This window comes from Entelurus aequoreus, linkage group LG08, assembly GCF_033978785.1.
Source record: "Entelurus aequoreus isolate RoL-2023_Sb linkage group LG08, RoL_Eaeq_v1.1, whole genome shotgun sequence".
In the NCBI taxonomy this organism is placed as follows: domain Eukaryota; kingdom Metazoa; phylum Chordata; class Actinopteri; order Syngnathiformes; family Syngnathidae; genus Entelurus; species Entelurus aequoreus.
The window spans coordinates 39377441-39391513 of record NC_084738.1 but is presented as its reverse complement, the minus strand read 5'-3'; the positions used below and the strand labels follow the sequence as shown (position 1 = coordinate 39391513).

Here is a 14073-nt window from a genome sequence, read left to right as displayed (position 1 = left end):
TACGTACAATTGACCACTAAATGGTAACACCCGAATAAGTTTTTCAACTTGTTTAAGTCGGGGTCCACGTTAATCAATTCATAAAACGGAGCGGCTAATTGATGGATTTTCCCACACTGGCGACAATAATAAAAATAGTTTAAAAAAAAACATACAACAAGCAAAAACAATGTGGTTTATTGTTTGTGCTATGGAGCCATCTTTTGGACGAGTTCGCTCTCTGCAGGTGCTTCAGTGTCCTTCCATTTACTGGTAGTGTTTTAACCAGTGTACAGTGCGGTTCAGTCTTCTAGCCATCCCAACATTTTTACTCAAATGGATTCTTCATTCTTAACTCCAAGCAACATTTGTAAGTTTTATAATATAACTAAAGCAATGCATACTTACTAAACCCATGTGTGATGTCTGTAGGAGTGTTTCCATGCATATTTGTTCATGCTATTGTAATGTAATGACACCAGCGTTGTTAGCATTAGCTAATATTCTAACATGTTTACGAGTGTCTGTGTTAGTATTATTAACTTACAACGTAATTATTTTTGTATTGTTTCAGTTCTACAAATTCCTCAGTAAATTCACCAAAATGCCACCGTGAAGTTGTTGAGTCTGGGTCCATGACGATGACTTCTGTTTTGTTTGATCAGCTGTCTTACTGCCATGTTACAGACACTGCTTCGAAACAAATAAGGTACGCAAATAAAAATGTACAAAACAGTTGTGTGTAAATAACTAATTTCACATTTCTTCCCCAAAATTTAGTGGGTGCAGCTAATATACTGCTGTGCTCTATAGTCCAGAAAATACGGTAATACGTTTTTGATTCCCGACCAACCAGAAAGGATCGCAACAGAACAGTTATGTACCCATGAAATGCACAAATTAGTCCTGCACCTTTAGGATAATACTCCTAACCTCAACTCATTATGTGGCTAAAAACCAACCTGTCCCAGAAACAGTTTTTTCCAAGTCAAACAACTTCACCAACATGGTCAAGACCAAAGACAAGACCAAGGAGCTGTCAAAAGGCACCATGTTGCACAGAAACAGTATCATTGTTTTTGCACTATCGCTGCTGGTACTCTGGTTGAATGATGCTGTATACTGTAATATAAACTATGACATTTTTTCACAGTTATAAACACATGGCTATATCATAGGTTATTAGAAGCAATATATCGATTATCGCTATACCGAGTATCGGCGTTATTGTGAACTGTTTGGTATATGCACGTCTTTTTTTCTTTTTATCCGAACATATATAAAAAACAAAACATTCATCCATCCATCCATATTCTACTGCTTGTCCCTTTTTGGGTTGTGTTGGGCTGGAGCCTATCCCAGTTGCACTCGGGCGGAGTACACCCTGGACAAGAGGCCACATCATCACAGGGCCAACACAGATAGACAGACAACATTCACACTCACATTCACACACTAGGGACTATTTAGTGTTGCCAATCAACCTATCCCCAGGTGCATGTCTTTGGAGGTGGGAGGAAACCGCAGTACCCGGAGGGAACCCACGCAGTCCGGGGAAAACATGCAAACTCCAAACAGAAAGACCCCGAGCCTGTTGATCGAATCCAGGACCTTCTTACTGTGAGACACACTCACTAACCCTTGTTCCACCGTGCTGCCCCAAAACAAAACAAAATAAAAACAAAACAATTTAAATTAAAGATTAAAGATTAAAGTACCAATGATTGTCACACACACACTAGATGTGGTGAAATTTGTCCTCTGCATTTGACCCATCCCCTTGGGGAGCAGTGGGCAGCAGCAGCGCCACGCCCGGGAATCATTTTGGTGATTTAACCCCCAACTCCAACCCTTGATGCTGAGTGCCAAGCAGGGAGGAAACGGGTCCCATTTTTATAGTCTTTGGTATGACTCGGCTGGGATTTGAACTCCAACCTACTGATCTCAGGGCGGACACTCTAACCACTAATGTGAAACTGTTTTGCTAATAGATAGAAACCGTGCAACCATCCGCTAAATGTGTCCGACATTACCAGAGCTCCACATTAACTTCGAAACCCTCCAGCATTTAGGCCACACATCTTTTGAGGGAAGACAAGAGTGTCTGTGAAACGGTGCAAGTGTTTCAGAGATTCGTCTAATAATTGCTGTGGCACCGCAGCTCCACCAGCCAATCCCTTTCCAACACAAGAACACTACAAGAGCAGATCTGTTGACGAGACAAGCCTGAGGCATCATTAGGTGCTACAGCTTGGATCAAGTGATTTTTTTACCCAATTATTTTACTTTACATTCAATCCATGGACGATGTATGTGCAGTGCTCACTAATCGACCAGCAGTGACATTTGCTGCGTTTCCATGCACATAATATTCCTATATTATGCAGAGTATAGTAAATAGTATGAGTTACATACAAACTTTTATGGTTCAATCAATCAAAATACATTTTGTTTTGTGGTTATTGAAAAGTTGATTTGGGCACCTGACATATGACTGTCGGAACTCTAATACTATCTTATAAATAGACATGGGAAAATGCACTATAGTGGAATATTAAGTGGGTACTGCACATGCTCACTGCTTTATATGGTGCAGGATTGTGGGATTTGTCGTTTGTTTTTGGGATCACAGTACATCTTCCATGCATCCATCCAATTTTCTACCGCTTGCCCCTCTCGTGATCGCGGGGCGGTGTTGGAGCTTATTCCAGCTGCACTTGGGATGTTATTAGCAAAGATATTAGTAATAGAATGATAATCATGTATATCGGAGTACTCCTATAGCTTGTTGATGCAAGCACTTATTGTCATGTATTGTGTTGACAATTTTCAACATCCCACAGGTGAACAGGCTAATTGGGAACAGGTGGGTGCCATGATTGGGTATAAAAGCAGCTTCCATGAAATGCTCAGTCATTCACAAACAAGGATGCGGCGAGGGTCACCACTTTGTGAACAAATGCATGAGCAAATTGTCCAACAGTTTAAGAACAACATTTCTCAACGGGCTATTGCAAGGTATTTAGGGATGTCACCATCTACTGTCCGTAATATCATCAAAAGGTTCAGAGAATATGGAGAAATCACTGCACGTTAGCGATGACATTATGGACCTTCGATCCCTCAGGCGGTACTACATCAAAAAGCAACATCAGTGTGTAAAGGATATCACCACATGGGCTCAGGAACACTTCAGAAAACCACTGTCTGTTACTACAGTTTGTCGCTACATCTGTAAGTGCAAGTTAAAACTCTACTATGCAAAGCGAAAGCCATTTATCAACAACACCCAGAAACGCTGTCGGCTTCGCTGGGCCCGAGCTCATCTAAGATGGACTGATGCAAAGTGGAAAAAGCGTTCTGTGGTCTGACGAGTCCACATTTCAAATTGTTTTTGGAAACTGTGGACGCCGTGTCCTTCCGACCAAAGAGGAAAAGAACCATCCGGATTGTTACAGGTGCAACGTTCAAAAGCCAACATCTGTGATGGTATGGGGGTGTATTAGTGCCCAAGACATGGGTATCTGTGAAGGCACCATTAATGCTGAAAGGTACATACAGATTTTGAAGCAACATAAGTTGCCCTCCAAGCAACATTATCATGGAGGCCCCGCTTAGTTCAGCAACACAATGCAAGCTACATTCTGTACGTGTTACAACAGCGTGGCTTCATAGTAAAAGAGTGCGGGTACTAGACTGGCCTGCCTGTAGTCCAGACCTGTCTCCCATTGAAAATATGTGGTGCAATATAAAGCATAAAATACCACAACAGATGAACAACTGTTGAACAACTTAAGCTGTACATCAAGCAAGAATGGGAAATAATTCCACCTGAAAAGCTTCATAAATTGGTCTCTTCAGTTCCCAAACATTTACTGAGTGTTGTTAAAATAGGAAAGAAAAGTTGGTTTTCCACAATAGGGCCCCTTTAATGTGTGTCAAAACACACCCGGAAGTTGCGCTATTTCTCCAAAACCGTTCTAATACAGCAATGCACATTACTCTTAAAAAACAAACAAACAAACAAAACATTGTCTACTCTATGCAAAAACAAGGCAACATTCAAACTTATATAAACCATAAACACACTTCTGCTACGTCTTTAAGTTCATTATGAGAATTTTACATTATTTGTTAGACATAATTCAGACTTTCCCCACTATTAAAAGTCGCTAACATTACTGGCCACGTCAAGTGACAGAGTGCGACCTCTTTTTGCAGTGGCCGAGTATTATCTTTGTGCCGCATGGCGGTAGCGTTGTTGCTATCAGACAAGCACAAAATGAGGGCGGGCAACTCGCAGGCATACCTAGACAGTAACGTTTGCGATCAAAGATGTAAATAATGCAATTTAAAACAAAATAACGCGCTAAATATGATTGTAATTTATTAATTGTAATTAACGTGATGATTTGACACCCCTAGACAATAGCAACCTTTAACCACAATATAGTGTTGATGGAAACCTGGTCAATAATGGCAAGGTACCGCTGGTTATATGAATAAGATCTACCCTCTGTATCTGGAATATGGGATTTTTTTATGTTTTTAAAATTGGTTACCGCGACCCCGAAAGGGATAAGCGGTAGAAAATGGATCGATGAATGGTTAGGTACTCATTTTGCCACAAAATAGGTAATCAAAGGACTTTCTAATTCCCTTTGTATGATTGAATCAAAATGAGCAAGCCTCACTGTTGCACTGGATGATCTAAGGTTGCTGCAATAGTCTTTTGATGCCTCAAGTCACTTACTTATTTACCTCATTCAAATACAAAACCCATCCAAAATAGTATTCATCCATTCATCCATCCATATTCTACTGCTTGTTCCTTTTTGGTTTGCGGGGGGCCGGAGCCTATCCCAGCTGCACTTGGGCAGAAGGCAGGGTACACCCTGGACAAGTCGCCACCTCATCACAGGGCCAACACAGATAGACAGACAACATTCACACTCTCATTCACACACTAGGCACCATTTGGCGTTGCCAATCAACCTATCCCCAGGTGCATGTCTTTGGAGGTGGGAGGAAGCCTAAGTACCCGGAGAGAACACACGCAGTCACGGGGAGAACATGCAAACTCCACACAGAAAGACCCCGAAAGTGCAATGCCTAAAAATTAAAATGATCATGGCACAATGTATAATAAGAAAGCGGTCATTTCAATATCCACCACTTATTTGGCTGTCAACCTATTCATCCTGAACTATTACAACTTAACTTACAACAGAGCTGTACAGTACCGAATGAGTTAACTTGAGAGACTCACACTCTTAATAATTAGCACAATCTGCTTTGTGTGTTGGTAATCAAAGGCGCCATCTGAATGTTCAAAGAGACTGGACCTGCAGCCTCTTGTGATGTTAGAAAGCGCACAGTTTTTTTATTATTGCATACGTTTAAAGATGTCTAATGATGAACGTGAACACTGCCTGGTTCAGGAACGACCCCGGAGCCCTTATCCAACTGTTTCTTTTCATTGCATGATTACAGAAAATATGCTGAGATGAGGAACTCAAAGATACCGCTGATGAAGACTTTTTGTTCCACGACAGCTTTTGATGACTAACATCTGAACAATCTTTTTACTCTTTTTTTAAAGTGAAATTGCAATTACTAAATGTCTGTCAAAAACTCCACTTTGCAGTTAAATACTTTGATCAAACATTGTTTTGCCGTGCCCTCACTGACTTCCTCACCTTCAGCTCCTCCAGGTCAGGTCTCTCCATGCTGACCACAACGGCCAACAGCTGGTCCTCCAGCCCGTCTCTTGTCACAGTGAAGTCTATCAAAGTGCACTGGGCCTGCAGCTCCGGCTGGTAATGAGGACTTGCAAGCTTGGTGTGCAGAATGAGGCGGAACGTGTGGTTGTACTCACACTCCTTGTCACCAATCTTTATGTATCTGTTTGAAAAAGTGAGTAATTAAGGGCAAGCAAATTAAAAACTCTGAACAACTTATATCAGCTATACTTCTAAAGATGGCCATGTCCTTTACATTAAATACCTTCTAATTGTTCAGGGGTCTAAAACGCCTAATAATGTCCCTGCATCATTTGGAGCTGATGCATGGTTTTGGGCAATTTTGAAAGTTACTGGTAAAAAGCTGGGTTTTACTCCCAAACAGTCCAAAACAATCAGTGCTGCTAATAAATAGGAGCTCAGAGTTTCCCACAAGACTACAATCTATTTGTGGTAATGAGTTGGTGGGTGGCTGAGGGAAGTGATGTCTAATGTTGTTGCTAGTCGTTGAGTTGTTGTTAAGCTAGTCGTCTTATGCTCTGGCAAACCAGGTTTGTATGAGATGAGTTAGGGAGCTGCATTGAATGCATACCGCCACCTACTGTACGTAGTTGTAAAGACAAATAATTTAAACACTTCAATAATATTAATAAAATGTTACAAAATCCAAATTAAATAAACTTGTTGTCGCGGACATTATAGGAAGAGTTAGAATCGCCGAAGGACGCAGGACAGTAAACACCAATCATCACAGCATCCACCACCTGCACCCATTTATTGATAATTAGGCGCACCTGTGTGTGAGCTCCACCCACACCCAGAGTCCGCAAACACATACAATAACAAGAAGCTGTGATATTTATTGCAGAAAAAAACAGCAACATTAAAGAACATAGAGAATGTGCAAAAACAATACTTTGTGTTGCAATGTCGATGTTCAGATTTCTGAGGTGTGTAAATGCATCCTGCTCACCGTGACCATACAAAATAAGGACGTTTTGTGTTGCTGTCGTAGCTAACGCTGTGGTGCAAGCAATGATGGCTCTTGGCTCGTTAGGGTCGGCAATAAAGGTTAAAAAGAGCGTCAGACTGTGTATGCCTCCATAATATCTCAGAACGTTACATTACGTACAGGACGTTACTTGCACAGTATAAGTTCAAGTGCTCTGTTGCAAGTGTCTGAGTCTGCATTAATGCAGCAAAATGAGGCGCAGATAGCTACTTTTTTCTGGTTGGTCCCTTTTATGTTGGCACCGGTGCCATTATGTAACTGAGTTTCGGTACCCATCCCAATGCATTAGCCAAAAAGCTCTCCCCGGGTTGCAGTTAGTCCAGAACGTGGCAGCACGACTTTTAACAGGGGCCAGGAAACGCGAGCATATAACCCCAATTCTTGAGACTTTGCACTGGCTCCCTGTTCATTTTAGGATTGATTTTAAAATCTTGCTGTTTGCTTTTAAAACTTTGCATGGACTTGCACCTCATTATATCTCGGACCTCATCCAAATTTACAGTCCTGCGTGTGCTCTGAGGTCCGAGAGCCAGCTCCAGCTCCAGCTCATGGTGCCCAAGACGAGACTTAAAACCAGGGGAGACAGGGTCTTCTCTGTGGTCGACACTAAGCTCTGGAACACTCTGCCCCTCCATGTTCGAACTGCTCCCACAATGGAGTGTTTTAAGTCTCGTCTTAAGACCCACTTTTATTCTCTAGCTTTTAACGCCAGTTGTGTGGTCCTTTGTGTTTTTATAGTTTGTTTTCTATTTATTTTTTTAGTTGGTTTTACCCTTTAAAATCGTTTTTAATCATATTTATTTTTATATTGTTTTTATATTTATTTATTTATTTTGTTTTTATTCAGTCATTGGTGGAGCTAAGGATAATATTTTAATCTTGTTTTTAATATTTTTGTGCAGCACTTTGGAAACATTTGTGTTGTTTAAATGTGCTATACAAATAATGTGGATTGGATTGGATTAAATGTTTAATTACACACAAAAAAAAGATTTTGTTCAGAGAAAAAATCTGCTTCCATAAAGACTGTACAACAGAAAGGGGCGAAAGTAAAAGTTACAACCTAATCCGATTTCTAGTTTGTCAATGATTGAGACAAAAATGACAAAAACATTTGGATTGTGGACCTAAAAAGATATTCCATTTGGAGATGCTTTACTAAAAGCTGTAAGGGTTCAAAACCAAGGCCACCCCAGGCTAAACTGGGGCCCTAAGCAGAATTTGATTTGGAGTGCCCACCAATAACAAACTGTGTTCACAGTTTTTTATTTATGTGAACAATTGTTTTTCTTTTTTAATCGAACTTGAATTTTATTTGATGCATGTTTTGTACTATAATTAATTCATGGGAAATAAATAGTTCAATATTTTATTTTTTTTGTGCAAAATAACAAGTTTAACATCATTGAAACAAATGATTCAAATGATCATTAAATTTATAAACCTTTGTAAATCAACTACGACGGGGATTCGAACACAGCACATATGCCTTGCAAAACAAGGACTAATGGTGTGTTACAGGAGGCAGAGTGACCTTTTAGGGACATTTGCCATTGTAGTCCTGTTAGTGACGGGGCGGAAGGTGGCTATGAATACGTTTGTGGTAAAATGTCATATGAAGTGCCCTGTCATTCAATAATTTTTAATAATAAAACAGCCAATGGTACACCTTGGACAAGTCGCCACCTCATCACAGGGCCAACACAGATAGACAGACAACATTCACACTCACATTCACACACTAGGGCCCATTTAGTGTTGCCAATCAACCTAACCCCAGGTGCATGTCTTTGGAGGTGGGAGGAAGCCGGAGTAGCCGGAGGGAACCCACGCAGTCACGGGGAGAACATGCAAACTCCACACAGAAAGATCCCCAGCCCGTGGATTGAACCCAGGACCTTTTTATTGTGAGGCACACACACTAACCCCTGTATCACCGTGTTGCTTACATCATGCGTTTCTTTATGCAATGTGTATATATATATATATATATATATATATGTGTCACATCCAGAAGTACGCGGATGACACAGCCATCGTCGGGTGCATCAGAGACGGCAGAGAGGAGGAGTTTCGGAGGCTGGTGAGGGACTTTGTTGTCTGGTGCCACAGGAACCTCTTGCAGCTCAATCCGACAAAGACCAAGGAGCTGGTCGTTGACTTTGGGAGGTCGAGTCCAAGGTCACAACCTATTGTGATCGAGGGAGTCGAGGTACAGACCGTGGACTCATTCAAGTACCTCGGGGTGTGGGTGGACAATAAGCTGGACTGGACTGTTAACACAGACCACTTGTACAGGAAAGGACAGAGCAGGCTGTACTTCCTGAGGAGGCTGCACTCCTTCAACATCTGTAAAAAACTATTGTGGATGTACTACCAGTCTGTGGTTGCCAGTGTTCTGTACTACATCGTAATGTGCTGGGGGGGAAGCATATCTAAGAAGGACAGCTCCAGACTGGAGAAACTGATCAGGCGGGCCGGTTCTACGATCGGAATAAAACTGGACTCACTGGTGACGGTGGCAGAGAAGAGGACTGTGGAAAATCTAGTGAGCATCCTGGATAATGCCAGTCACCTTCTGCATACCGTTGTCAGTAGCCAGAGGAGCCTGTTCAGTGCTAGACTGCTTCATCCCAAGTGCAGGACTAATAGACTCAAAAACTCCTTTGTCCCACATGCCATTAGACTGTACAACTCCTCTCTGGAGGGGAGGGGGGTACTAGGATGACAGGGGATGCAAAACAATAACAGTGAAATACTTTTTCATAACATGGTCACTACTGCCTAGTTTCTCTTGTTATATTCTTAGTTTACTGTTATATTTTTATTCTCATCGTTGCTTTTTATTTTTATTCTATTGTAATATTTTTCTATTTTGTCTCCATTTATACCCCCATTATTTACTTTTTACTTTTTACAATTTTGTACACTGCTGCTGGAATTTAAATTTTCCTGAGGGAACTCTCCTGAAGGAATCAATAAAGTACTATCTATCTATCTATCTATCTATCTATCTATCTATCTATCTATCTATCTATATATATATATATATATATATATATATATATATATATATATATATATATATATATATATATATATATATATACATATATACATATATATATATATATATACATATATATATATATATATAGAGATATATATATATATCTATATATATATATATATATAGATATATATATTCTATATATATATATATAGATATATATATATATATATCAATGTCTCTTTTTTAATGTATTTATTCATTTTGTTTGACTCTGGAGGTGAAAAGTAAAAAATAAAAGCCTGCCGGATTGTTCTCCACTCTGCATCTGAGTCCTATTTTTGATCAAGTCCTGACAGATATTTGATGAGACGGTTTCTTACCTCCCCTTTTTGATGGTTTCTCTGCCTAGAAGAGGTCCAAGAACAGGATCCAGGTTTTCATCCAAGTTCTCTAGCAGAACCACATCGCCTTGTACAAGTGCTCTCTCTATGGTGTCCAGGTACCTAAATAATTAAAAAAAGGACAGTAAAAACAGCTCGTTGCCAAATAAAATGACACTTTCAGAAGAAAACTACTCACCCCCTCTGTCCAATGCGAATGACATGCAGATGTTCACTATATTTGTTTTTGATCCACTTAATGCCCTGCAGCTGAGGGTCTACCATGAGAGGCCAGCGCTGGCAAGAAACGAGAATGGTGGCATTCTCAGTGGACATCCTGTCTGCAGGTAACCCCTCGTTCTGCCACATAGCAATGTCGGCATCATCCGTGAGCATGGTGATAGGATCCAACTTGGGGGTTATCGGGATAGGAACCTTTAAGATAATATCAATTGTATCAATGTATAATATTCATTTTTTATACCACTTGTTCTCATTAGGGTCACAGGTGCACTGGAGCCTACACCAGATGACTTTGGGGACGAGGTGGAGGTACACCCTTGAATGGTCGCCAACACATGCATACTTGCACACTCTCACTCTAATGCACAGCTATGGACAGTGAACAGTCTATATTTGCCATAGCATGTGTCATGATTCGTTACCCGGGTCATGGCCTGATTTATGTTTAGTAGCTTTTTTCCTATGTTTTAGTCTGTTTCCTGGCTGTATCAATCAATGTACCCTCTTTCCTTTCGTTTACTATTGGTTTCCATGGGCACCAATTCTCCACACCTGCCCTTGTTTATTAATTAGTGTTCCCACCAGCTGTTTTGGTTAATCACTCCCCTTTATAGTTGTCAGTCACCCAGCACAAGTTGCTGGGTCAGTGCTCGCTTTCACGACATTTACGTTTCTTCTGAGTTTTCACCACGCTTAAGTGATTTTCCTAACTTGAAGCCAAGCTATTTCGACATAAATGGAGTGCTTACCCATAATTAACCGGAAAAAAACATCCCTGGCCAGCTGGACGAAACAGACAACTGTCCATCGAGTGAGTCACACTTTATATTGATCATGATACACGCAACACGTCATGGCAGACAGCGTGTGCTGTCTGGCTAGCTGTGTACAAACAAAACATGAAATAATACTTTACAAATACTGTAATATGATTGTTCATGTTTTTCAGTCAGTACAGATTGGTGTCCTATCGCATTGTGTTGTGCTTTACAAACTCAAACGCGTTTCCTGCTGATGTAGAAGCTAGCTTATCTCTTTCCGTAGTTAGCTTTTACGGCTAATACCGTAGCATGCCGATGTGTTACTACGCTAGAAAAATAGTTCCTCAGTGTTCACTCTTACAACAACAATGTTGCTACAACTTGGTTATTATACAGGTTACGGAACATAAATGAAGTATTGTTGAGGGTTTTTTAATGCATTTTTAAAGTGATTTAGAGGTGGAATTGATTGCTCCCATTATTTTTATTGCTAGCCACCAAGAACTAGACAATTTGTATATGTTAGAAAGCGAAAAAAACCAAGAACGTTTGTCTTCCTGTTTCTCATGATTGTGAACGATGCACAATCATTATCAGTTCCCCTTTAACCATTTGGTACACTTGTAACTGCACATTGTTACATTACAATATAGTGATTTATTTTTCTGAACTAAGTTTTATGAATTCAACTCAGATGCTGCCGTGTATTGCAGAAATAACATGACTGATTAGAAAAATAAAGATGAGCAAATATTGTGTAATCCTCTACAGCAAAAATCAACCATCTGTCTCCGATGGGAGGAAAGGGCCACCTGCGTGGACAATGATCCCCCTCCTGTTAGCAAATACGGCTGTCATGCCAAAAAACCTGGCTATTTAGTGTTGTGGTCAGTGAGGTGTACAAGTTTTTCAGCCCAGTTGACATGGTGAGTATGCAAGGCTATTCATATATTGCAGAAAGTACTGTGTCTTGTTCTTTCTCACGTTTCCACAGGACATTTCTAAACGTTTTCTGTTGTGTTATATGGTGTACGTTTCTGCCCCATCACCTTTTGTTAACAATTTTGGTCTTAATTAAAGACTCTCCTCTTTTGATTCCATCTTTCCTACCGTCTCTGCATCTGGGGTCAACACCTTGACCAAGTCCCAACATTTTTCAGTGGAAATATTGTAGAATACGGAAATTGAGACAATTGAAACCAAGCTATACGCACCGTCAGCTGACTAAGATAAGGCCTCCAGGTTTCGTCCATCAGTCGTAACCTGTAGGGTTTGGTGAAGTAGCCAAGGTAGGAGATAAAAGCAGTTATAAGCAGGACGTCTCCACACAGAGTCCTCTCTTGTTCCCTGAAATTCTTGATGGCCTCTGCCCAGCGAACATTCTCTGATGCGAGGCCCCCCACCTGAAATTCAATGGCAATACACATTGTGACAATGTTATTCCCCCGGGTAGCCAGATCATTTTGATATAAATAAATCTGTGAGTTGTATCACAAAAAGAAAGAGAGGAAAAAAATATCTTCACAAACAACTTTGCCACCTTTAGGTCCACTTTTAATAGGCTCTTATATCCTTTACTGCCTCTCTGCTCATGTAACAACACCTTTACTCTTTACTGCAGCAATGATGCCATTCTCCTTCAGGGATCAACAATATTCAACTTAATATCTTAGCTTTTCCAAACTTGGTGACGCTGCCCTTAGGCACCAAGTGTAACTTCTCTGGCATACATCAGAGAAACACTGCATACTTCAGCATGTTGGCAACATTTGCATTGCTATCTGCAACTGACTGGCACATTATCTTCCTATTATTGCGGTTGTCAGGCCTTCTGCAAATGAATATTAACAATTTACATTACCGACTGCCTCAACAGGCTTCTTGTTTGTTTACTTCCAGTCAGCAGAATGACATAATAGGCATACTATAGGTGTGTGTGGGGTATTAACATATTGCTTTTCATTTAAAGAAAGAAACAACATAAATAGCTAGTTTGTATGTACACAGATTAACACAACTGTGTGCAGGAATAGTATGGCACTTTGCACCTTTTTTCCTTTTTTAACTCAGAAGAAGCCGCAGCTAATTGTACTTACAGTAAAATTTAAGTGTTTTGAAATAAAATAAAATACGTATTTATTATCCCATCCATTCATCCATTTTGTATCGCTTATGTATTATTGCCAAATATTATTATTATTATTACTGTTATTATTATTATCTCAGTGGCTTTGTGGTTAGAGTGTCCACCCTGAGATTGGTCGATCGCGAGTTCAAACCCCGGCCGAGTCATACCAAAAACTAAAGAAATGGGACCCATTACCTCTCTGCTTGGCACTCAGCATCAAGGGTTGGAATTGGGGGTTAAATCACCAAAATTATTCCCGAGCGTGGCCACCGCTGCTGCTCACTGCTACCCTCACCTCCCAGGGGGTGGAACAAGGGGGTGGGTCAAATGCAGAGGGTAATTTCACCACACCAAGTGTATGTGTGTGACTATCAGTGGTACTTTAACTTTAATATTAACAGTGAATTGTATTGAGTGGCTTATTATTGTTGCTACTGTGACAAATGCGTAACGTCATGCTTTGCATGGCAATTTCAGGGCTAAAAACCCAATAGCGATATCTTTCTGGAATTTTTTGTTTTAAGCCATTAAAGAAATATAGAAACAGTTGAATTATTACATTTGAGACCCAATTAAATATTTTTCATTGTTAAAATGAGCGTTTGGAAAAGCACTAGTATTTATCTGACACATTTGACATTTTGAAGAAGAAAAACCTGGAATAGTCACATGACTGTCACCTGATAACCACTCCAATATGTTCCCTGGACTTCACTTAGCGACTTCATTAAATTAACCCAAGCACAAAGTTATATCAAACCATTTTAGGTACATTTAAAGCAGGGGTGTTAAACGTACGGCCCGCAGGCTGGATCA

At 40.3% G+C, this 14073-nt stretch overlaps 1 protein-coding gene across 6 annotated transcripts in view; it reads right to left on the bottom strand.

The window, feature by feature from the left end:
• dnah9 (dynein, axonemal, heavy chain 9) overlaps nt 1–14073 on the bottom strand; it is a 426092-nt gene that overhangs the window by 147274 nt on the left and 264745 nt on the right. For all 6 annotated transcript variants that reach the window (XM_062056457.1, XM_062056459.1, XM_062056458.1 and 3 more), the window contains 4 exons: nt 12344–12532; nt 10325–10560; nt 10126–10248; nt 5679–5883 (listed from right to left, as the gene is read on the bottom strand). In XM_062056457.1, coding sequence (XP_061912441.1) covers nt 5679–5883; nt 10126–10248; nt 10325–10560; nt 12344–12532 — 753 coding nt within the window. The remainder of the gene's footprint in view (nt 1–5678; nt 5884–10125; nt 10249–10324; nt 10561–12343; nt 12533–14073) is intronic.